This window comes from Callionymus lyra, chromosome 4 (assembly GCF_982586985.1).
Source record: "Callionymus lyra chromosome 4, fCalLyr1.hap1.1, whole genome shotgun sequence".
NCBI classification, from domain to species: domain Eukaryota; kingdom Metazoa; phylum Chordata; class Actinopteri; order Syngnathiformes; family Callionymidae; genus Callionymus; species Callionymus lyra.
Window position 1 is genome coordinate 11,062,627 of NC_141821.1, and position 27,143 is coordinate 11,089,769.

General features: G+C 37.7%; 1 protein-coding gene across 2 annotated transcripts in view; it reads left to right on the forward strand.

Moving 5' to 3' along the window:
* The window catches only part of kcnh2b (potassium voltage-gated channel, subfamily H (eag-related), member 2b), a 232,764-nt gene that overhangs the window by 105,978 nt on the left and 99,643 nt on the right, over positions 1–27,143 (forward strand). For both annotated transcript variants that reach the window (XM_087788776.1, XM_087788777.1), the window contains 4 exons: positions 15,057–15,212; positions 16,762–16,966; positions 18,344–18,669; positions 18,734–18,945. In XM_087788776.1, coding sequence (XP_087644902.1) covers positions 15,057–15,212; positions 16,762–16,966; positions 18,344–18,669; positions 18,734–18,945 — 899 coding nt within the window. The remainder of the gene's footprint in view (positions 1–15,056; positions 15,213–16,761; positions 16,967–18,343; positions 18,670–18,733; positions 18,946–27,143) is intronic.

Below are 27,143 nucleotides of genomic sequence, written 5' to 3' on the forward strand. Positions count from 1 at the left end.
AGAAAAACTGTATATATTTAAAAATGAAACACAAAGTTATCATAAATACTGAATTTAAATACATTAGATCTGTGATTGTATCTTGAAGGATCTGTTTCGCCTGCAGTTAATACAAAACTCTGCAGCCAGAATTCTGAGCTGCTCTAGTAGAAGAACTCACATTTCTCTGATCCTTAAAACTCTTCACTGGCTGCCAGTTTCTTTCAGGATCAATTTTAAAATTCTGGTTCTTACTTTCAGATCTATTCATGGTCAGACCTTCCATCAGTGATCTGATCCAGACTTACACCCCAGCTCGGGCTCTGAGGTCTGTGGATCAGAATCTACTGATGGTTCCTGAACACGGTTCAGGACCAGAGGAGAGAACAACTTTCACTTAAGATGTGTGATCCACATGAGGCTCAACTGAGGTTAATGAGATCATAAGAGTTTGAAAACGAGGGGCGACCTGACCCGGGGTGAGCGACTAAACTCAGAGTCGTCCCTCCAAACTTCTTCAGTAACTTCACATCTTAATGGTGATGGACACAGATGCCCGTAAAGGAAGGAAGGTCGTTGATTGATAATTGAACGAGGAACATTAAATCACGATCACGCCCCCGGAGCTGACGTTGACTCGTGACCAGATATATCACGATCTCCGCTCAGTCGTTAAGCCGCGAACATATTTTTGGCAACGACTCTTCTACTCTGGCTCGGACTTCATAGGAAGTCACTCCAAAGTCAAGTGGTTTTCTTCTCCGTTTAACAACTTCCGTATTTACTTGTCGCTCCACTCAGTGGCTCAGCGCGGCAGCCTTTAATGTATAATCAGAGCTTTTATTCGAGCGACAGAAGGTTAGCTCCGAGTTTCATATTCCACAAAAGACTTAATAATTAAGTCGGCAGGATGGGACTTCCTCCGCAGGTACCTGTCTCCATACAAAGGACTCACCAGCTCCCAATTGAACACACAATGGAGATTTTCAAGGGTTAAAGAAAATTGCGACAGCCCTTTTTTTTTTTCCTCTGCTGTGTTTCAATGGAAGAGTTCTTTGCAGGAACAGCAACATCGAGACGTTTTTAATGAGCCCTTCGCTGGAAGAATTCACATTCATTGAAGCCCATCGACGAGGGCAGAGGTCTCGATGTAAATCCTGGTCCGGATCCTGTAGCTGGACCAGTGCGATGGAGAGGAAAAGATGGAGATTGTGTTGTGTTGACGCTTGGTTGTACATTTTTTACATCTGCAGGTCAGGTGACATTTGTTAGATGATGGAGACGACAGGATTAAGAAACCAATCTTACATGTTATACCTACTATTATAAACTAATTCATTGTTCTATATTAGTTGTTTAATCAAAGTGATAAGCCGGTTGATAGAAGGGACTTGTATTGTTGTTGAAAATGGCTTGATTAAAGTTATTGGTGGTTTTATTTTACTTTTATTATTTGATTATAGTCGAAAATAGTTTAATTATAGTTGAAAATTGTTTGATTATAGTTGAAAATTGTTTGGTTATAGTTGAAAATTGTTTGATTAAAGTTGAAAATTGTTTGATTATAGTTGAAAATTGTTTGATTATAGTTGAAAATTGTTTGATTATAGTTTAAAATTGTTTGATTATAGTCGAAAATAGTTGAATTATAGTTGAAATGTGTTTGATTATAGTTGAAAATTGTTTGATTATAGTTGAAAATTGTTAGATTAAAGTTGAAAATTGTTTGATTATAGTTGAAAATTGTTAGATTAAAGTTGAAAATTGTTTGATTATAGTTGAAAATTGTTTGATTATAGTTGAAAATTGTTAGATTAAAATTGAAAATTGTTTGATTATAGTTGAAAATTGTTAGATTAAAGTTGAAAATTGTTTGATTATAGTTGAAAATGGTTTGATTAAAGTTGAAAATTGTTTGATTATAGTTGAAAATTGTTAGATTAAAGTTGAAAATTGTTAGATTAAAGTTGAAAATTGTTTGATTATAGTTGAAAATTGTTTGATTATAGTTGAAAATTGTTAGATTAAAGTTGAAAATTGTTAGATTAAAGTTGAAAATTGTTTGATTAAAGTTGAAAATTGTTTGATTATAGTTGACATTTTTTGAATAAAGTTGAAAAATGTTCGATTATAGTTGAAAATTGTTCGATTATAGTTGAAAATTGTTCGATTATAGTTGAAAATTGTTTGATTAAAGTTGAAAATTGTTTGATTAAAGTTGAAAAATGTTCGATAACAGTTGAAAATTGTTTGATTAAAGTTGAAAAATGTTTGATTATAGTTGAAAAGTGTTTGATTATAGTTGAAAAATGTTTGATTATAGTTGAAAAGTGTTTGATTAAAGTTGAAAATTGTTTGATTATAGTTGAAAAGTGTTTGATTATAGTTGAAAAATGTTTGATTATAGTTGAAAAGTGTTTGATTAAAGTTGAAAATTGTTTGATTATAGTTGAAAAATGTTTGATTATAGTTGAAAAATGTTGGATTATAGTTGAAAAGTGTTTGATTATAGTTGAAAATTGTTTGATTATAGTTGAAAATTGTTTGATTAAAGTTGAAAATTGTTTGATTAAAGTTGAAAATTGTTTGATTATAGTTGACATTTTTTGAATAAAGTTGAAAAATGTTCGATTATAGTTGAAAATTGTTCGATTATAGTTGAAAATTGTTCGATTATAGTTGAAAATTGTTTGATTAAAGTTGAAAATTGTTTGATTAAAGTTGAAAAATGTTCGATAACAGTTGAAAATTGTTTGATTAAAGTTGAAAAATGTTTGATTATAGTTGAAAAGTGTTTGATTATAGTTGAAAAATGTTTGATTATAGTTGAAAAGTGTTTGATTAAAGTTGAAAATTGTTTGATTATAGTTGAAAAGTGTTTGATTATAGTTGAAAAATGTTTGATTATAGTTGAAAAGTGTTTGATTAAAGTTGAAAATTGTTTGATTATAGTTGAAAAATGTTTGATTATAGTTGAAAAATGTTGGATTATAGTTGAAAAGTGTTTGATTATAGTTGAAAATTGTTTGATTATAGTTGAAAATTGTTTGATTAAAGTTGAAAATTGTTTGATTAAAGTTGAAAAGTGCTTGATTATAGTTGAAAATTGTTTGATTATAGTTGAAAATTGTTTGATTAAAGTTGAAAATTGTTTGATTATAGTTGAAAATTGTTTGATTAAAGTTGAAAAGTGTTTGATTATAGTTGAAAATTGTTTGATTATAGTTGAAAATTGTTTGATTAAAGTTGAAAATTGTTTGATTATAGTTGAAAATTGTTTGATTAAAGTTGAAAATTGTTTGATTATAGTTGAAAATTGTTTGATTAAAGTTGAAAATTGTTTGATTATAGTTGAAAATTGTTTGATTAAAGTTGAAAATTGTTTGATTAAAGTTGAAAAGTGTTTGATTATAGTTTTAATGTTATTATTTTGTATTTATTTGTATGACTGCACCTGCATAATGTACAGTATTGAAAACAAATAATTTCTGATAATTCAAAATGATTGTGTTATAATTTGAGACTGTAAAATGAGGTTACATTTTTTTGTTATAATATTCTTTTAATTTGTATATTTTTTAAAGACGTGAAAAATGTTATCTTGTTTTTGACTTTTCTTAAAAAAGAAAATAGATCTTTTATCTTTCATAACACATGTTTTAACATGTTTTTATCAAAGAAATGGTTATTTTGACCCTGAATGAAAGTTTGATTATTGCACTTTTACTTCATTCTTGTGATTCTCTTCTTCTTCTATCTCCACGGTGACCTTTGCTCTCGCCGAGTCTTTTTCAAACAGTGACATGGAATCCCTTCTCCGTTCATACGTTTCAACACACACACACACACACACACACACACACACCCCCACACACACACACACACACACACACACACACACACACACACACACACACACACACACACACACACGCGAGTGTCCAGTTTCCTGTGAGACACACTGACCTCCACAGGCTCAACGTTACATGTTGTCTCTGCTTGACATGTCATCTGTTAGCAGAAGCGTGTGTGACGTGAGCGTTCGCAGAGAAACTAAGCAGCTGCGCTGCATGTTTCTCTCATGGTGTCATTACTGGAGACGTTCGGATCGATCTTCCCAGGGACACCGTGACACCGTCACGTCCAGAGGAGGAGACGCCGGCGCTCCCCGTGGAGCTCATTGATGCTCGTGTCACCAGAGAGTCGTGAAGCCTCCGTTGAGCGACTTTGACGAGAGCGTTTGAAGAGGAACTTCGTGTTAAATTGCGCGGAAATCAACGTTTGTTTTTATTTCCAATAAAGGGTCGAAGGTGTGTTTCAATGCTTGGCGGCGACTGTCGGTTGATAGCAATGAACTGGCCACAGGTTCAGGGTGTTCCTTGCCTTCTACCCCTAGTAGCTGGGACGGAAAAAGAAGGCGCATATTTACTCTATTTTTCTCATTAGTTTCATAAGTGATGGTGAGATTTGTCATGTTAGTTGTTATCGATCTATATTGTTTATGGTGAACGCATCAGTGTTAGTAGTTATCAAGTAGATATTTACTCATAGAATTAGTTAAAATTTAACTTTGTTATTTTTCGAAAAATATTATACATATTATTAACTAAATACATTTATTTTAAGCTAATAATTCATATTCTTAAACAATTGATTTTCTATAGAATTCAACTTGTGCAAAAATGATTCGAGATAATCACCGAAAATAATTGTAGTTAAAAGAAGCACAAAAATGTAATATTATTATATAGTATTAAAAAGGCACAATATTTTATGTCATCATTCATTTAATTTTTTTTTAAATATATTTCTTAAATGTACAGCTGAGTAAAAACTTAACAAATGGGGAATTTTAACATTTACCTGATGTGTTAAAAATTAGAAAATACAATGGATCTATAAGTGCTATAAATTAAATTCATAAATGCAGAAGGAGAGGAAGATCTACCAAAGCTTAGGAGCAACAGTCTGGAAGGATTTCTCTGATCCATGTGTTGTTCAGGAACCATCAGTAGATGGAGAGTGAAATGTTAGTTCTTCTACTAGAGCGGGTCAGAATTCTCGCTGCAGAGTTTTGTATCAACTGAAGGCGAGACAGATCCTTCTTGTTTAGACATGAAAATAACCTGTTACAATAGTCCAGACGAGAAGAAACAAACGCATGGATTATAAGCTCCTGATCGTGTTGTGAAAATGTTTTCCTTAGTTTAGAGATTTTTCTCAGTTGAAGGAAACCGTTTTCTGCAGTGTTGAACAAGAGACATGTCTTTATCAAATTCAACACCCAGGTTTCTCAGGCTCAGTTTGACAGACTGACCTAAGTCACCCAAGAACTGACTCAACCCTGGAACCTTATCATCAGGAGCAATAACCAGAGTTTCAGTTTTCTCCACATTTAGCTGCAAAGTGTTTTCACTTCATTCTATGATTGAGTTCATTCATATGTTCTGCGTGTAACACCCGTGACCCGACCACTGCCGTTAACGTGACTTTTGTGGCGTTAATATCAGATGAGCGAGGAAGCAAACCTGCAGATGTCGACCTCTGACCTTTCATAGAAACCCATCAGCAGATCGACTCCTCCGTGCAGAGCTGAGCACCGAGACTTAACGACTGCTCCGGGAGGAAACCAGAAACCGTTCGATAACCTGTCGGGAGAACAGAGGCCGATTACCGATGTCAATACTTACGAGAAGGTGTATCGTTTTCTCTAATATTGGAGTGTGTCTAATTGAGTTGAAATTGTCTTTTGACAAATGGTCGTATTGATTAAGGAAGTGTCATAATTTTAGGTGTCAATTAAACCTTGTATCCGTCACAAATCAGTAACTCGATAAAGGTTTATCCGAACGAGAAAATGACTAGAGAGCTGTAGTTTTTGGTGGCGTGACTGAAAACATTTATTGAGTGGGCGCAGCAACAGGTTTGAGTTTAATGAGAGGGAGTGAGAAAGAGAGATGGGGATTTGAGTGAGAAATTGAATCAAAAATAGTTTTCGAAAAGCTTTTTATGATGTGCTGTTTCAATTTTACGACACAAGTATCACCGGAAATTGTGTTGGAGTCAAACGACCGACCCACTAAAGACACCTGAGGGTGTATTTATGAAGAATCTCAATGCAAAGAGTTGCTACCAGTGAACAAAAATATAGCTCCTGGAAAACTTTAGGATAATCGTCTCTGGACTTTGCACTGTGAAACTTTAGTGTAATTCTACTTTTCTCACCATTTAAAAAAGGTTTTTATTCTCAACAAGACAAGAGTATTGTTGAATAACACCCAATTTATTGTAATAATAATAATAATAATATAATCACCCAAAATCAATGAAAGATGTGAAAAATAGAGAATGTCTGCTAAATAATTGTAGTTAAAAGAAGCAAAAAAATCGAATATTATCTATTATTAAAAGTATTTTATTTCATCATTAATTTATTTATTTTTTCAATATTTATTAAATGTACAGCTGAGTAAAAACCTAACAAATGAAAGGTGAAAAAAATGGGTAAATTTAGTCTCTTTTATTTAAAATTTTAAAATTTACCTGATGTGTTAAAAATAAAAAAATAAAATGGATGGCCACGATCCATAAGTGCTATAAGTTAAATTCATAGACAAGGCTACAAGAGGGACATTACAGTCGATCAGTATGGAGGTACTTGGATGTTTTTAATTGTTTATTTTTGGATGGTATTATTAGTGTTGGGTCGATGAGGCTTCATGAAACAGCTGATGAGGTATCACGATACAGTGTCTTCATTTTCAAAAGACCTCTAGATGGAAGTTTGAAAATGTTTGCAAGATTTAATTGAATTATTAAATCAGAGCCAAAGTTTTTTTTTTCGTATCCGTATCATGAAGCCTCATCCGCTGTTTCATGAAGCCTCATCAACCCTGTAAACAAGCTTATGTTTCAGATGTTTTGTGTATCATTTCTGCTCATAACAACCACGATGCTCTCAGCTGTAGGAGATAAAAACAATGCAGATGAAGGTGAGAGAGTGTGTGTAACCACACCTGTGTGTGTGTGTGTGTGTGTGTGTGTGTGTGTGTGTGTGTGTGTGTGTGTGTGTGTGTGCGTGTGCGTGTGTGTATTGTGAGGTGGATGAAGAGGTGTGAACACGACACGTAGCCGGACACTGCATCAGTCCAGCACTTACAACCATTCATCCAGTGGCATTTGTCTCTATTACATGTGAGGCTGTTGCTGATGCATTGTTGTCGGGAGCAGTTTGTCTTTCCATGTCTGCTCGAGCTGGAAGAATGTTTGGGGGGAACGCTGAGGGTCAAAGTGTGTGTTGTTGTGTTCAAGTGTGTGTTCTCGTGTGTGTGTGTGTGTGTCGGTGAAGACGGAGTGATGTTACATCATTTATCAGAGGACAGCTGCTGGCCAAGATCAGAGGAAAAAAAAGGGAATGCTAGTTTTAAATGAACAGCTTGCATGGCTCTCTTACACACACACACACACACACACACACACACACACACACACACACACACACACACACACACACACACACACACACACACACACACTAGCACGCACGCACACACACACTAGCACGGACACAAACACACCAATTTATTCTGTCAAGCAGTTCCGCAAGCTGCTCTCTTCACTACACACTTGTAAAGGCAACAGAGCCAAATTAATGAATGGAAAGACTCAAAGGTGCGTGTGTGTGTGTGTGTGTGTGTGTGTGTGTGTGTGTGTGTGTGTGTGTGTGTGTGTGTGTGTGTGTGTGTGTGTGTGTGTGTGTGTGTGTGTGTGCGTGCGTGCGTGCGTGCGTGCGTGCGTGCGTGCGTGCGTGCGTGCGTGCGTGTGTGTGTGCGTGCGTGCGTGCGTGTGTGCGTGTGTGAGCATTTTTTAGACAGACTTGTAGTCATTACCAACCAAAGCTGACAGTTGTGATGGCGGGAAATCCTCTTTTATTTTTGCATCTAAATGGAGAAAATGTTTCTTTCCAGATTGTAGTTTTAATGAACCTCTCACACGACTCACTCTCTAAAAACATTGTTTAAAATATGTGTTTTTTACAAACAAAGCATGTGTTTCTGTCACAAACTCACTCTCACACACACCTTTGATACATATATTAACTGATTTTAAGTTGTTTCAAACCCTGATTGCTTTGTCACGACTTACCATCGTAGTGTCATAGACTTTAGCAGGAAAATACAGTGTACCTTTTTAATTTGTGTACAAATAGAAAACGTGAGGTTTTGCTTCTTAGGCGCAATATAACGGTCGAGAGACGGGGATGCGCTGCACTCTGCTGGTGATATTATGTAGTGCAGTGTTGTGAAACTTTACGACAGTCTTTTATTTGAAATTTGTGTTGTTGTTTTTTTTTTTTTTTTTACAGAAAAAGGTGTTTTTCGGAGTCATGACAAAAATTTAAGGAAAGTTTTATTGACAGAAAAATATTTTAAACTTTGCCTTGATTGTGTTGATTAGTTTACAGCAATTGTAGTAAAGTGGTCGAGAAGAAAGAGCTGAGCCAAAGGGAGAAGCTATTGATGAACACGTTTACCAACAAAATTAAAGAGGGGCTTGAAATGTGTTTCCTTCGCAGCACAAACTGCGCCACAATCGATTCTATGGTCATGAATTTGATGGTGTTTTTTTAGCTCCACTAGTAGTGTTTGTTTGTAGTACATCTCACACGAAAAGTATCACGAGTACAACTAGCAGATGGAAAAACATTCACTAGTGCATCAAGTAAGACATAAATGGCTATAGGGGTTCAGGGGAAAGTAAATGCTGGCTTCTTAGTGGCTCTTTAAAATATTAATCTGTCAAACAACCATCATTTGGCTATTAAACCAGTCTCTTGCATTTGTGTTAGGTCGACTAGTAGTAGAAATAACCATTACTTACTAACAAACATTACTGATAGTACTAGTAGACAAAAAATCAATCAATCAATAAGCATTATTAGTTCCACTAGAATAAACAATTCATATTTGAATAGATAAATACTTAGACTTATAGATTAGTAACTAGTATTAATAATACATCTTAAGATTTGTACTAGTTATTTTGTTTAAATAAAGATAAAAATTATATAAATGTCATGCAACGTTAAATGTTAATAAAGAAAATAAAATAAAACTGAAAGTTTAAGTTAAAAAGTGTTAGTAGTACTGGTAGAGCTTAAAACAAGGTTTTATCACTAATATTTAATTCATCAAGGTCATGGTTATTCTGAAAGTTCCAAAGCAAAGCGAGTGTGAAGTTTTTGAATGGAGTATTGATTACCTCATTCAATTTTGACAAGAAATTAATTGTAAAGTTTTGGTATAGAGTATAAAAATCACACTGAAAAAGACAACGTCATGAAACTACTTTGGGGAACTTAAAGCAACACTAAAGTCTACTGAATGTAGTTTTTGGCGCCCCCTGTGTTGGATCAGTGTAATGCAGTGAACACTGTGACAAACAAAGCCTCGCCAGCCCAATTCCTGAAATCTCCGAAAAACTACTCTTAGTACTTCAGCCATGATGGAAACGAGTGAAACTGTCGTCTCTGGTTTAAAGCAGTTTAGTAACTTTACCATAGCCACAGAGTTCTTCTGCACAAATCATTAATGTTCAAAATGAAACAAGTCTTTAGAAGAAAAGTCCTTTAAAATGCTACATAATGTTGCTTGAAGACTCGTGAGGAATGAATATTCATGTCTTGATTAAACATCTCTGTATTCTTGAGACGTAACGCTCACTGCCTCATGAGTATAACCACATTGACTGTAGTGACAAAATATGTTTGATAACAATCGTGTAAATACTCTAACACAGTTTATGACATACATTTACTGGCCTTGTTAAAAAATGTATTTCTCCATCCCAGCTGGATTCTGGAAGCTGGCGATGAATAATTGACACTCACACTTTTTCACTTCGAGTCTCAAATTAACACCCACATCCATAGTTTGGCTGATGAAAGTGCCGAGCACCGGGTCACCGCGGTCCTTTAATTGTGCGCCTGGAACCGTAACGGAGAACCAGGCTCTTGTGAAGCAGACTTGCTAATGGCTGAAGCCGGCGCTATTTATAACATCTGGACTTTATTCATTAACAAAAGACATGAATGATGGTGCGCGGCAGGGGAATGGGAGTCTGAAACTCGGCTGCTCTGGAATAAAAATGACTTTGGTTCTGAATTAAACGAAGCCCTGCCTTCTGGGTGTTTTATGTGAATGTCCAGTGACCATAGATAACACCTGGTAGAATCTACTTCTATTAGTGTTTCCCATCAAGGGTTGCCACGGCCACAAATGGAACCATTTTTATGTCTACAATATGTCATAGCAACCTTTTTTTTAAATATATAACTTCAATCTGCATTGGTTAATGTTTATTACACATGCACAAGAAGATAATAACAACAGGTAACACATTCAGAATTGTTTAATATATAAGAAAATTAATGTTGACAATAATAGGTTTTTAGAAGGCAGAGATGCTAACTAGTCTAAAATCATTGGTATTTAGACAATAGCACATCATATGAAGGAGGTTAAAGTAGATGAAGGGGCCCTGAATGGACGCCAGGTCTAAACCTCTACTGGTTGTTTATGTTCCTTATCTCCTAGAAGTCTGCATCTCCAACACTTCTGTTCCAAATATGTTTCAAACTCAAGGCCCAGGGGCGAAACCCAGTATGTAGGTTATTTTACTGGATTGTTGTCTCAAAGTAGATTAACGTCCATTTTTAAATGGTGACCTATGATGGTGCTGAGGTTTAATATTATCTCAGAAACTTAGATCATCAATGTGAACAATGACTTCCTATAGGAATGAAACTGGAAGAAAGGAGTTTGATGTAAGAGTTTAATGAAGGAGATAATAAATATATATTGAGTTCACAAAGAATGAAAAGTCAATATTACAATGAGACTCATACTTCCTGTTACAGACAGTTTGGTTAATATACCTTTTGTCTGGTTCAGGTTTGAATTTTCACCCCCATGATCTAAGTCAGTGGGGGTCAAACTCATCACACAAGAGACCAACATACTGTAGTGTAGCAGTCAGAGTAGCTTCCCATACAAACAAAACTGTATCTTTATCTAACAGGAATTTGATGTCTAATTATCATATTGTCTTCCATTAATTATCACTGTAACCTAATAAAAAATAATGTCTCAACACAATCGGGATCTTGTAATCCATGCGTCTGTGTCTTCCTGTTTAGACTATTGTAAAAGTGTATCTTTGTGTCTAAACAAGAAGGATCTGTCTCGTCTTCAGTTAATACAAAACTCTACAGCGAGAATTCTGACCAGCTGTAGTAGAATAACTCACATTTCTATGATCCTTAAAACTCTGCATTGTCTCCCAGTTTCTTTCAGAATCCATTTTTAAATTCTGGTTCTTACTTTAAGAGATATTCATGGTCAGACTCCTCCTTACATCAGTGATCTGATCCAGGCTTACACCCCAGCTCAGGTCTATGGATCAGAATCTACTGATGGTTCCTGAACACGGTTCAGTACCAGAGGAGAGAAATCCTTCCAGACTTTTACTCCTAAGCTTTGGAACGATCTCTGTGTTTGATGATCTACTGACTCCTTCAAGAAACATCCTAAGACGTTTTTATTTGTTGGGCTTTTCTTCTTGGGGCTGCTGTGTTTGTCTCTATGTTGTGTTAGTGTTTTAGAGTTTTTAAATATCTTTAATCTCTATCTTATTTTTAACTGTGTATTGTTCTGTTGTTTGAGCACTTTGTGACACTGGTCTGTAAAAAAAGCACTTTACAAATATAAATGACTTACTTACTAACTTACTCTTCACCGAACAAATTCAAGTTTTTCTTTAATAATCGTATGAATACATTATCCATGTCCTTTATCTTATCTTAGACACTGGAATCTGCTAAGGTAAACATATTAACATGGACATTTAATCTACTTTGATTTTGAAACAACAAACTCAATAAAATGAGCCATACTTGGCCCTCAGGCCTTGAGTTTGTTCATTCACATGTCTATGTGTTCAGCAGAGGAGGAGCAGTTTTAATATTTAAAACCTATCCGGGGACAAAGGTATTCCTCGTAGCTTCCTCTGGTTTGAGCGAGCCTTTTTTATACCCCACGAGCTGTTTCCTCTTCTTTTTTGGATGTTTTTGCAAATAATCTCCCTGAGCTTTACAAATCGGCATTGCCGAGTCAGATTAGCAGCCCGTACACACTGAATTGGAGCACTTCCAGGCGGAGCACTTAGATGAAGGCATTTGGCCTCTTAACCTGAGAGCTCGGTTAATTTGGATTTACTCTGAGAACCGCCCGAGTGGTCGACGATGTGTGCGTCGATCAGGCTCGTTCGCAGACATTGATGCAACACAGAGGACGATTGTCGTAGGAGTGAAATCCTCTTTGGTCCAGGTTTAATCCGAACCTGCAGTGTTTGTATGTTTCTCCTCAGACTCACATCTGTCACGCCTGAACAACAGTCACATGTGGTTAAGTACTGGAGCGCGACAATAGGCTGCAATAGGATCCATGTTTCTCTGCGCCCCCTGATGGTCAGAACTAAATCTCCGCTTAAAGTATTATCACAAGACAACTGGGTTCTCTCTTTTCTTTCTTGACCAAAGTGGGAGTCATTTGTTTTTTTGTTTTAGCAGTAAGAGCGACGAGAGTCCTGGTCTCGGTGTCTTTGACCGGCACATGAATGGACACGCCTGTGAATGAACATGTGTCCAGTCATCCACGTCCACATGCACACGGCCAGATATGGCCAGATGGTGTAATCCTTTAGTTTTGCCCGTGTTTGATATTTTTCCCCCTCCTGAGTTGGGATTATGCCGCTGTCCAATCGGATTTGGCCCCACACAAGCGATGATGTGCAATGAATGACAGCGAGGCAGGCGTGCAGAAGACAAACGCTGCAGTGGATTGTTTTAGTTTTCACTAGCTTTTCTCCGCACTTGTACACGGCTGCCATCCGAGACACAGACTCGTCACTTCTCAGGTAAGAGTCGAGTGACCAGGTGTGTGCAGTTTTACTTGCGTCCTCACAGCTGGACTTGAGTGGACGAGTGTTGTGTGGAATCCATGTTGATTGCGAGGCCTAAAGACCCTACGGTAGAAAATGTTTGTATTCAACATTATCTGCATAAAGAATTTAAAAACATTATTGAATCTTCACCGTCTGGTAATCGACATGTTTTCTTTTTCAACATAAAACAACATCAAAACATGTTTTTTGTCCATTACTGTAAATCATTTTAAAGTTGAAGAAATGTTTTGAAATGTTATAAATGTAACTTAATTTACCTTTTTAAGGTAAAGTAGGTGATTAGTGTGAGGAAAGTGTGAACTTACTTTCTGTAGACATTATTTTTCATCTTCATTTTTTAACTTTTTAAATAAGTATTTTTAATACATATTTTAGAAATATGATGCCTTATTGTATGATCCTTTAGTAATCCTTTTTTTTCCCCCAAATATGCAAAAAACTTAAAAGTCATTTGTATATTTTATTTTAGTTGTACTGATAGACACATAGAAGGTACTTCAACTACAAGAAACTTTTTGTTCTTTTGATGGATTAAAGCAACAATAAGTAGGTTTGTGAATACTGTTTCTGCCACCCCTAGTGTCAAATGAACTTCTGCAAAATCCCTAACTTACCATTTACACATTTGTTAAAGGCTGTTGTTGTTTCTCAACTTCATTTGAAAACACTGTCCCTGACCCAGTACTGTAGAGCAGGGGTACCCACACTTTTTCGATTCGAGAGCTACTTTTAAATGATCAAGTTAAAGATATCTGCTTTCATCAAATTAGCTCGACAATAGTAAGTACATACTTCTAGATGACTTGCACTGAATAAAATGATAATCAGCTATGATGGAAGGATTTGTGGATTTAATAATCTTCATAAAAATGCCATATTACATAAATACCTTTGACTTTATAATTCTGTGTGCAGGAGCAGAGTGAAAGGATGATGTTATTCTGTGTTCGTATCCTTTTAGCTCTTTGTGTTATTTCCTCTGATCTATGTTCTTTATACTTGCGCTTTGTTCTTTTGTTTGTGCTTTGTTCTTGTTTTTATGAGACCATTTGTTTGCTGTAAACTGGAAACCCAATTTCCAGAAGGAGCTCTCCTGAGGGATTAATAAAGTCTATCTAATGTTTAGCGAGGAGCATATTTCCTCATAAATGGATACTTTTCCTCTGTGAGTAACTTCCAAAAATGTCCATGTGGCCTTAAGGTCAGTCTCATCATGTAGTGTCAAAGTCTCATCCTCCACTGCAGACAAGTTCAGGAGCCGTATGTACTACACATTGCATTGATTTCATACTAAAAATGGTCATACATTCAAACCCATAAAATGATACACAAAAATATTCAGATGTATGAATCTCTGCATGGCACGATCAATAAGGGAACATAGTTCAAGTCAAATAAACATGGTCTTCAAAGCCACTATATCAAAATCAAGCTGATCCTCCCTTTTAAATGTAAAGGTAAACCACGTACAGTGGAAAATAAACTGGCAGAATAACCTATTAGTTGCCTTACAGCCAGTCATATCTGCAAAGCACAGATAATTTTCTGCCTTAAAATCCCATTTTCGATTTTGTTTTACACCTTTTTTCAAGTCTAATTGTGTAGTTACTTTCTTAAGATGCCATTTAAATCTCCCCCTCTAACCACTCTGCTGAGATGACGGTGGTCAGACTTCTGGAAGGCTGCAGGCTCTGTTGTTTTTGACCCACCCACGTAGAACCTTTACAGTGTGTGCTTTAATCCTATCAACTCTTGGAGCACGTAACATTTTCTTATTTCTTAAGGTACGGTATATATGCAGCTCATCAACTCTGGAAGCTGAAGATCAGTTGACCTGAATGAGTTCTTCCAGCTGCTCACTCTTTTTTTTTTTCTTTTTTTTTTTACCATTCAGCGGATTAGTCGCAAGCCTCTGCTCATCTGATTCTTTGAGCGGGATTTTGCTGAAAAGTTATTAGAGATATTTCGAAGAAAACTGGCAAATGTAAATGGAGTCACCATGACGGAAATTGTTTTGTCTCCGTACTAAAGTGTGTGCTCGTTGTGCTCTACAGGACAGTGCTTCCTGTGTATGGTGGATGTGGTGCCGGTGAAAAACGAGGATGGCCTTGTGATTATGTTCATCCTCAACTTTGAGGTCATGACTGAAGAGGATCTGCTCCACCACAAACAGGAACTGAACCACCGCCTGCCCACCTGGTTGGTCACAGGTAAGTTGTCAACTTCCTGAACATAACTCAGTAGCATGTTGCTAACCACTGGTAAGTAAGCGAGTAATTTGCATTTATATAGCGCTTTTCTAGACCAGGGTCACAAAGCGCTTAAACATTTAAAACAATACTCACTAAAACATATACTTTAAAGATCAAGATAAAACTGAGAACAATGCAGGTGTTCCAGAAAATAAAGGACAAGCCTGAACAAATAAAAACGTCTTAAGATGTTTCTTAAAGGAGTCAGTAGATCCATCAAGTGCAAAGAGAGAGGAAGATTGTTCCAAAGCTTAGGAGCAACAGTCTGGAAGGATTTCTCTCCTCTGGTTCTGAACCATGTGCGAGGAACCATCAGTAGATTCTGATCCACAGACCTCAGAACCCAAACTGGGGTGTAAGTCTGGATCAGATCACTGATGGAAGGTCTGACCATGAATAGATATGAAAGTAAGAACCAGAATTTTAAAGTTGATCCTGAAAGAAACTGGCCACCAGTGAAGAGATTTAAGGATCGGAGAAATGTGAGTTCTTCTACTTGAGCGGCTCAGAATTCTCGTTGCAGAGTTTTGTATGAACTGCAGACGAGACAGCTCCTTCTTGTTAAGACATGAAAATAAACTGTTGCAGTAGTCCAGGCGAGAAGACACAAACGCATGGATTATAAGCTCCAGATGATGTTGTGACGACATTTTCCTAAGTTTAGAGATTTTTCTCAGTTGAAGGAAACAGTTTCTGGTCAGTTTTCTGCAGTTTTGAACTAGAGACATATCTTTATCCAATACAACACCCAGGTTAGTGATGGGTCGATGAGGCTTCATGAAACAGCTGATGAGGTATCATGAGACAGTGTCTTCATGATAAAGGCCACTGGCAATGGCATTTCAAAATAAGAGTAGTCTTCCAAAATGAAGACATTGTTTCATGAAGCCTCAACGACCCATCACTATTAACCACCAAGATACAATACCAACGAGATACTACACAATGCAATGATTAAAGAAACGCCCATAGTTCACTCAAGTGCTTCCTTTACTTCAGTTCAACTAACAAGAACAACTTAAAATATTTATCCACAGTGGCCGAGGCAGTGCTATATAAATCAGCTTTCTACCTTGTTGACCAGTCATGCAAAACAAAAACATACTTTAAAAACTTGATATGCAATAAATGACCTTGACAATGAACTTTAAAAAGTGGTAGCATTAGAGGAATAATAGGAGAGCGAGGCTGTAATCCAACTCGACAACTTGTTTGTGCCACACAGAGCACAGGTCGTACAGATGTTCACTGTCCAATATTGACTCAGCAGATCCCTCAGTACTCTCAGCAATTGGTCCGTGCCTCCAATGTTCAGGGATGTAATGAGACGGTAGACTAATACTATGAGGTTGACCCCGACTGAGTTTTTACCTCTAAAATATAATCCCTAGAAAAGATTGGTTTGATGCTGTTTTTCTGCTAAAGTGACTTGATTCCAAACTCCGTCCCGGTGTGACCTCTCCTGCCTTAGATGGGTGTTTAACTACGATGGTCTTCTTCTCACCAGGTCGTCCGAGAGGCTTCAAGCTGCGTCTTCCACTGCTGCGCTCGCTCTCCAACAGCAAGGTGTCTCTGGACGACGCAGAGGCCGGACACATCCCCACCGCCGCGCCTCTGGGAGAGCACCCAGACCACGCTAGCCACGAGACCCTCGGCCTGGGCGAGTTCCTGCCTTTACCGCCGGAGCAGCAGGAGTCCGTCAGTGGAAGCAGGTAGACCTCCAGAAGACTAAGAACTGTCCTTTTATTAAACCCTGACATATATATCTTTAGGTAAATTACACAGTCATATTTAATAATATCAAAATGACCTTTAATTGGCGAAAAAAAAAAAAGGGAACCTGTCAACATGTGTCTATTAGAGAGTCTATTATATCAAAATGATGTTACTTTTTGGATCTGGAATTTTCAGTGACTAATGCTTATGAAAGGCACCGACTGATTATTGGCGAGTCTTTTGAAAAGGTTAAAATGCTCGAATGAATTCAGTGTGAAAAGGAGACGTGTTTTCAAAAGATCCCTTTGATAATCCTGTTTGTGTGCGAAACCTCTCACATTAAATCCACCCACTATACATTTCCTCGAAACCTGTAGCATAACAAGCACATCTTGTATCAGTGTTCGTGTTAATCCTTTTAGCGCTACATCTAGAGATGGGACGCCAGGGGTTGTTTGGATTTATTCCAGCTGTAGAATAGTTAAATTGTGCTATGAGTGAATAAGGAGAGATGACTTTGTCCTTATCTGTAAATTATTCAACAACATAGTGAGTTTTGATTGTGTAATTACGGGGATAAAAGACTAAAACACACCTGGATTTTTAAAACTTGATAATATAGAAAAAACTAAATTACACAAATAAGCAAACTGAGATGTTTTATATGTTAAAGGGCACTGTTGATTTAAGTGTCTCCTAAATTTATCTTGGACCTCTATAGTTATCATCAGTATGTGTCTGTTTGTCCAAACGCTCTTTTAATTGAAATATTTACATTAGAATGTGTTTAAGCCCCGCCCACTGAAAAAACTCTTTGCTTTCTGGAGATGGTATCTTATTTTAATCCTGGAATTCTCCACCTCCGAAACAAAGCGGCGCATGATTTACAGCTGGAGGAGTGAATCCATTATTAAATCATAATGGATTCCGCTCTTGTAACCTCTGGTGTAAAACTTTTTAAAGTTATAACTTTAAAACATGGTCGTGATGAGGGACTTACTGCATCACCGAGAGAAAGACTACAACACATTCAAATGTGAGTGAGTCAGAAATGTTGGGTTTTTACATTCGTTGCCCTTTAAACATTAAAAAAAGCCTTTTTTTTCTTGAAATTGTGTTATTCAGTTTTGTGTAATAGCGTAAAGTAGCTGGTAAAACAAATCTTGAACCTTAAATTGAACTAGTATTACTTTGTTTTGAATGAGATTCCAGATAAGGATGTGAAATAAACCAGTCTTCTAACTGAAATAGAACTCAGTTAACACGTGACAACTGCTCTCTTCAACCAGCTCCCTCTCATTAAACTCATCTAGTTTGTCAGATGTCTGATTTTCATGAACCGGCTTTTGCTGATTCTACAATTTGTGCTGTAGGTCGGCACTACAAGGTTGGCCAGAAGACCACCACGAGGACCGGCGTACCTTACTTGGCTCTGTACCTCCAGAACCGCCACATCAGCTTCCTCAATCTGGAACCCACCTGGCGGGGCCCCTGACCCAGTCGTCCCCTTGCGTAGCACCGCACCACCGCCTGAGCCTCAACCAGGACGCCTCCGGCTCCAATTGCTCTTTGTCGCACAGCCGCTCGAGGGAGAGCTTCCACAGCATGCGTCGCGCCTCCTCTGTGGACGAGATCGAGGCCATGAGGCCGGACTGGGACCGGAAGAACCGGAGAGCCAGCGTCCGGCCGGGCAGCACTGGTAAGCAAGAGGGAAATGAATCTTTAACTCCCTCCAGCCTCATCTCGGGTCACGTTGTGCGCAGGTGCCGTCAACAGCAAGTCCAACATCCTGAACTCCACATCAGACTCGGACCTCATGCGATACCGCACCATCTCCAAAATCCCTCAGATCACACTGAACTTTGTGGATTTCAAACCAGACCCACTCATCGCCCTGCCCAGCGGGGAAATGGACATCATAGCGCCCTGCAAGCTCATCGACCGGACACACCACGTCACGGAGAAAGTCACTCAGGTAGGACTGCTGGTACGTGTGGACAACTTTGTTCTGGTGCCTTTTGAAGGTTATTGCTGAACCGTTGGTTGAAAGTTATATGGCTACACACACCTGACTGTTTGTGATTGACTCTGAAGGCACAGTGGTATGCAAAAGTTTGGGCACCCCTTAGGAAAATCACTGTTAAAGTTATCAGTTTGTCACTTGCTGAGCTTTTGAAGTAGAACTTAATTGTAACATATGTTTTACCGTATGGAAACATAAACATCTCAGTAGTTCAGTCTAAGTTATCATTTTTATTGATCCAAGAGAAACATTTTATGTGCCAACAAAATGGGCATGTGCATAAATGTGTGCATCCCAAAGAGATAATACCATTAATATTTAGTAGAGCCTCCTTTTGCTGCAAGAACAGCCTGTCGACGCCTCCTAAGTCCCTGAAGTCTGGCAGGTGGTATTTTGTCCCATTCCTCCATACAAAATGCCTCCAGTTCAGTCAGGTTTCTTGGCTTCCAATGCGCAGTCAGCCTGCTTCAAATCAATCTATACATTTTGAATGATGTTAAGGTCTGGGGACTGGGATGCCCATTCTAGAAGATTGTACTTGTGCGTCTGCATAAATTCATTGGTGGATTTTGAACAGTGCTTAAGATCAATATCCTGCTGAAGAATCCAACCCAGACGTAACTTGAACTTTCTGACCGATTCATCAACATTCTTGTCAAGAACTGAGAGGAATTCATGTGGCCCCCGACTTTGACAAGGTTTTCAGTCCCTGTGCCAGCCACACAGCCCCATAACATGATAGACTCTCCACAAAATTTCACAGTAGGCAATAAGTCTTTCTCATGGAATTCATTGGGGGGTTTTCGCCATGCATACCTCCTCTTGTTCTGACAAAATAACTTTCTCTTATTCTCATCTGAACACATTATTTTTTTCCAAAAAAGCTTCTGGTTTGTCCTTTTGCATACTTCATGCGACTCTTCTTTTGACAAACTCACAAGAAAGGCTTTTTGCACATCACCCGTCCAATGAGCTGGATTGTGGAACGATAAACAACTGCACCATCGTTAGCCAGATGTTCTCGTAGTTCTCTGGAGACGGTCTTTGGCTTATCTGTGACCATTCTAAACATCCTTCACCTGTTCCTATATTTTTTTTGGCCTACCACATCTTTCCTTTACAAGGACTGGTCTTGTAGCCTTCCATTTCTGCACTACATTTCAGGCCTTTGAGACAAACAGTCCAAACCTTCTTGTATAATCATTTATTGAACCCTTCTTCTAGTTCATGATAATGAATTATCTCGATATTAAGGTCAGTGAAGAGTTGTTTAGTTGCCACTCTCTGAAAAATAATCTAGGAAAAGGAACAGCCAATAATGACCTCTGTTAAACAGCCTTTTTCATGATTGGTCCATGACTGTCTTTGTAATTGAAGGTCTCATAAGGTATTCAAAGCAATTTTGTGCTGCAACCTGTCATCTATAAATCCCTAAAGGTCTTGAAATGAATGTGATTAAAACTTTTCCACATACCATTTTTTACATTTAATTTTAGCATGATAAAAATATGTAATGCTATCCTAAGAATTTTGGTCTGGAAACACTCAAATGTCTACATGTCTGTACAAAATCAAATCTTGTTGCTGTGATCTTCACATATAAAGTAAAAGCACACTATAATGAAATCCTAGAGGGGTGCCCAAACTTTTGCATACGAACTGTACATTCTCATTGAAATATGAACGTTTGAGTCAATTCGACGAACACACTTTGAACGTTAATTCTGGTTTGTGGTTGTCTTGGCAGTATTAGAATATAATCACATTCATAAATATACTCTAACTGGTTCTCCGTGGAGTTCAGTTTTTCATCTGACTTAGCATTACCTCGTAACTAGGTTGTTGAAACCCTGGCTGTAAAGTCAATTAAGTTACGCAACTTTATCACTCTGGCTTATAATATAAGCTTTGATTAGCGTCTAGTTGTGCAGTAATATTCCATTCATCCACAAGCTATTTAAAGCTGAATCACATTCGAATGGTGTTAGCCTATAAGCACATAATCTTTGTCGGCGCTTAATCTGATTTCACTGTTCACTACGATTTAGTCCCTCCCTACTAGCATGCTGCTAACGGCTAAACAAAGCGTCACGTCAATGTTGTTGCTAATAAATGAGCTACGGTTCTCGCTATCTTGTATTGCTGCGAGCGACTTAGGAGCACATTTAGAATACCACCGATATTTTTTGGTTTTCTTCAAATTGGTAAAAAAAATAATAGTGAAGAAGAAGTACTTGTTGTTCTTCTCAAGATGGGTCTTGGTCTTAAGACTCTCCAGTCCACTTGTACATGGTCTTGTCTAGTGCTGTGTCTCAAATCAACATACTTCTCTTAGTATACTAGAAGTTAGTATGCATCGGGAGAGTGTACGTACTAACTAGTACGCAAATTCTCCACAGATAGCATGTCTCAAATCAAACACTGCCGCTACGCACTAGCCGGATAAGATGTGACAGCTTCTTCTTCTACTTCTATTTAACGATTTAGTTAGCATGTTTTGCAAGTTTGGAAAAAGAAAAAAAATGAGAATCTAAATATTCTTGAGATATTTAAGATGGAATCAGCACCGAAGACGTCTCATCCTTCTACTGCTGCGGAAAATACACCTGTAAGTATATGAATATATATATATATATATATATGCATATATATATGACGTAACTTCCGTTTACAACGTCACTTAGATGGCAGCCGTTTAGGGTAGATAGTGTCAATTGAACCATACTCAGTTTTGTGGGCGTTTTAGTGACAATTTAGTGTGCATGGCGCACTTAAGAATTGAGACGCACTTACGCACTAAAAATACTTTGAGTATGCAAGTATGCGATTTGAGACACGGTATAGGTCTCGGATTCACATCATTTGACTAAAAAACTGTTGTTAAAATGGACCCCAGAATCGAAGTGTCTAGTGTCTAGGCTGTCTTGGCCTTGGTTTCGATCTGGAAAAGTATTGGCTGAGGCGGTCTTGATGTACTCTATTTTCAAATCCTTGAAAATGTACCCAATCTATGAAGCCCTCTAGCTTCTTTAGAAGTCAATGTTGACACTCAAAAGTCGTGCCATTTTAGAAAAAAAGTTCCTGATGTCAAAAGTTATATACGTACATTTCAGACCGGTCATTACAACATCAATAAATGCTGTCTTGCTGGAAGGCATCATAGCTCCCTTGCACAGCTGTACGATATCACCGCTCATCTCTTCCAGCTGTGTTTCGTATGAATGCTGGGTGTTCGGTGTCTCGTCAATCAGTACAAAATTACCGGTGGGACTTGTTTCGTCAGCGTGAACAGCTGGGAAATAATCGTATAAAAAATTAAAAAAATGTGCTGTTGCGTTAATAATTTGACGCTTCAACAACAATGGAAAATCAATCCCCCTAACAAGCATCTGCTGCTGTCTTGAAAACACACTCTGAATGTTTACAGCATTTTTTGGGAGGGATGATTCACCGGAGAATCAACTGAGCTACAGAAGTCAAAGTTTTATAAAAGCTGATTTGAAGGTACTAATGGACGGAGAAAATGCGTCCGACGCTGTCCTTTTACAACACTGGTAATGGTGTAACAAAAGGCTCGCAGTCTCTGGATAAATGTCGAGCTCAATACCTCCATGTCATTGTACAGCCGGGCATTAAAGATTAACGTGCTCTCGTTGGCAACTTGTCGTCCCCCTTTGGTTGTTAAGTGCTCAGCTATACACTAGAAACGTACTTATCACTGAGCCTCGTTGGGAATTCCATCGGCCACGTAATTCCAGCATCTCTGTTTCCAAGTGTCCTCTATTGTCGGTTAACAATAGAGAAATAAAAAAAAAATACAGGATTAGTTTGCATCACTTTACAAGTCATCTATATTTTCTAAAAAGAGACGGACCTAGGTCGTAATGCTCTGATGAAGCTTCATGATGTTTCAGGTTGTTTAGAGGTCAGTAGGTGGCGCCATCAGTTTAAAAGTGATGTGATGTTTCTTAAGAAAATTTGTTAAAACCAAAGGAAAATAGTGCAGAGACCTCCATCTAGTGGACATTGAAAATAATGACACTGCTTCATGAAGCTTCATCAGACCATCAGCGGATAGGTCAACCAATTAGGTAGATGATCCTCACATTCTGGTGAATGTTCTGAAACCCACAACTCTAACGGTACCACATGGAGTTTGAGCACACTAGCTGAACTACTCAGGTTTTTGCTGGGTTTTAACAACAGGACCACTTAATTCCGTGATGAATTTGCAAAAGAAAAAGGAGGTAAAAGTGCTACGTATGTTTCTACGTTGACAGAGAGACTTGGACAAGAGCCTTTGGTTCCATCAGATCCTTGAGATTTGAGCTATCACTGCAGTTACAATTAATTCCGCTTCACCTTCTTCTTGTAGAAATGTCCCTCTTTGGATGTGCCACCGTAATATATGGGCTCTGATTGATTAATGCTCTATGTCAAAGTACACATTTTCAACACAAGCGTTTTTTCTGCAATTATCTTCTTATAAGAGACGCATTTAAAAAATTCTCAATTTTTACTCACCCTCATGTCGACCATGGGTTGGGACTATTTTCAGAGTAATCTGTTTTATTTTAGAGTTATAGGCAAAAATGTATTTTCATTTTAATGTAGCCACTGATAGTCAATTGTCTCGTTTCTGTCAAAGAGAGGGTGACAAACAACATGTCACCATTCCATTCTTCTGAATGCCCAAAATTATTCATTTATATGGGTTGTTCTGTACGTGAAATTATTATTATTTATTCGTTTCGTTAGAACACTTCATTTATTTGCTGCTATTGAAGTTTAAAGGTGAGTTTTTTGGAACCAAGGCTGATCCAGTAGAAACACTGAAGCAGATTGTGTTGGTTTTGCTCTGCAAAAGCCTTTACTCTTATAATCAATCTAAAAAAGTGTAGATAGGACAAGTAAGGACAAAGTAGATCACCGCTCAATGGGGACACAGCTGGGATTATGTTTGTGGATTATGTTCCTCTGAGTTCTCGTTGTTGATAATCTGTAAACATGTTTGTTTGTGGATCGATCAGCAGGACAAAATAACTTGATGTACACACACACACACACACACACACATTTTTATTTTTTATTATTCTCACATATTAGATGTGTTTTAAGCTCAGTCCAGCAGGTGGCAGCATTTGCCCACGATCTGTTTTTCCCCTCCTCTTCTGGGAGACGCACGAGGGCAAACAAGATAAATAATTGAAGACACTTCATGAAACCTCGGGAAATTCTCGCCCATTTAAAGCGACCTGCAGCAGACGTGTCCAGGCTTAGTCAACACTCTTGGACTCCTCCCTGAAGGCGCAGATGGACAGAAGAAGGATGAATAAATCAGCATGAAATATTGCCTGAGAATAAGATGTTTTCGAGAGATGATGTGGGAGTTCAAACAGACTTTATTCATCAAAGTGAGCGAGAAATACAACACCCAGTTGGAGTTACAGCAGAAAAACTGGCATCATAGCAGCCAAGAGATTACAAATCTCTTCTTACAGTGACACCCCTTAGCAAAGAGAAGTATATTTGAAGTTCATTTGATCAAGTATAAGTACAAGAATGTTTAGTATACCAAGATACTACTTGTAGTTTACTAAAACTATACTAATTTAATACTGTCTCTGATACATTTTCAGTGTATAAAAGTATACTCATCTCTATCCCACCAACTAGGTACACACTCAGAGTATATAGTTTAGTATTCTTAAAGTATACTCATAGTACAATTGAATAAATTCCTTTTTGTTTTGCCAAAGGTCAGCCAGCTTTGATGAGGCTCATGGTAGGGAATTGAACCCGTGATCTCCTGGGAAAAGACAATAATGTGGTGTTCTTGCTCGAAGGGAACTTTTTACTGTTTCGTCTTTGTTTGTTCGTTTTTTCCAACATGAATATCGATAGCCAACAAACGAATGGGATAATATGGCATACAAATATGTAAAAATATGCAATACGTAATGTAAACATAATCTTAAAGTTAAGTTTTCCAAATTTATAAAAAATCATTTTAATTATTACATATTTTATAATTATGACAACAAGATTGTTTGATAATTATGTGTAACAAGATTAATACCCTTTCAAAGTATATACAACTATACATTTGTGATTAAAAGTATGAACGTATAATTGTTATGATATAAAGTAATGTATATTGTTAATGATCATAAATTAATAACTTGATTTTTAAAGAAGAAGAGGAAGAAGAGCTAATTTTCAATTAGGTGAACTCATCATTTAAAACCCACTGCTTCTATGTTGTGTGGACGAGACTACTGAGTAGCTTGAGGATCAGGACCGGCAGGGCCCGATCGATGGTTCGACAGGCTGGAAACTGAAAAACCGTCAATCGCCCCTCGCAGCGAACCTCACTCTAAATGGCGCTCGGAAGTCTCGGCACTGTTTCTAAAGTTTGGACACTTAACGGCCGTCCACTGCTGACTCGGCTGGCGGCGACCGTGTGGATTTGCCTCGAAACGTTTTAATCGATCAAAACCACGGGTAGACGATGGGAGCGATCAGTCAGGGAGTTCTTTTCCACAGAGAACAAACTTCTTCACCAGTCCGAGCATCCTTTCATCCTCTTGTTATCCAAGAGGAGATGATGAAGTGAGGAGTATGTGGCTGCAGAACACACTCCCATCTCTACACACACACATGAACCAGAAGTGCCATGTGTACATTAAGAGCCCTGCTGCGTTCGCACTGTCGCACTCGTCTGCACGGTGGGATCCGATGGAGCCGGGGAAGGTTCACACCGAGCCCAGCAGCGAAGTGGTAGGACCAATTTCCACCTCTGCACCAAACTCTGTCAGAAGCTCGTTCCTCTTCTTGCTTGAGTCGAAGAAATCTAGCAGCAGATTTGAGGTTCAAAACCAGACATCTGTAGCTGCAAAGTTTCATCATGTTCAAGATAAAGTGGAGAAATAACAGCTTCTTAATTTGAGGTGAAGTAACTTGTGGATTTATACATCATTTTGGGATTCTTACCCAGTTTATTCACACTTCTTCTTGCACTTGAGGCAATAGTTTGACTTTTTAAGATGCTTTTTATGATGGTTTGTGAGCTGGTGATTGTTTGTTTCCCTAGTTAATGATGACTTTCACATGATGTGTTCGAATTCTGGGAGAAATTCAAGTCGTGATATGTTCTATAAACTTCATTCATTATTTCGTATAATTATCCTGCTACGTCAAAATTTAAAAAGCACAATTTTACACACAACAGATCGACACCGACCATAATAACGGATGATGTTAGCGGTTGTATGTACGTTCAGATGCCTTCAGTCAAATCTTCTTCTCATCTGGTCTGAGGCGAAACGTCAAGGTTAAATACTTGAGGATATTAAGACTCAACTCTTGTGAGATGCTGCACTAAATCAAATGTAGGTTGTGTATGTTTCTTTAATGAGCTGCTGATGCAGATGGCAGCAGGAGTGTGTCGCATCTTTACAGCACTTTTAACTCTCCGTGCGCATATATGTGCTTCTGTACGCTTCATCCTCTCTGATGTCTACGTGCATAATATATATATAATATATATAGAGTGTTTTCCTGATCTTCTGTCTGCTTCTTCCTCTTCATCTCCAGAATGTCTGTTGATCATCAACTTTCTTGATGAAAAAACAAAAAACAACAGTAGTAAAATGACTAAATAATCTGTCATGATGTCACTTTTTAGGAATTTCTTTTTAAAATACAGGTATCTTAATGTGTCATAAGCACATTTAACAACACAGCGAAGACACGTAGCTAACATCACAGTGAGCAACCACTGAACAACATATCATTCATTTATTTTAGTAGTTAGTGACTTTTCATCTAAAAACAAATGACAACATAGCAAAAGTTTGTCTACTATAAAGTATGATAGAATCAACTAATAAACATTATAATTTCACTGCTCACTAGCAAAAAATAATACATGACTGAAATTGGCTGTTAGCATTTAGTTTAGATTATTCGCTAACAAATGGACGATCGAATGAATGAAGACAGAACTACTTCTGAAATATAATATGAGTCACATTTCACACTGTTGCGAGAAAAGACAACCGATACAGTGTATTCTGAATCAACTTTTTTATTAAGTTCATCTTCTGACTGTAGGAGTAGACCATAGTATCTGGAGTAAACCCTTCACA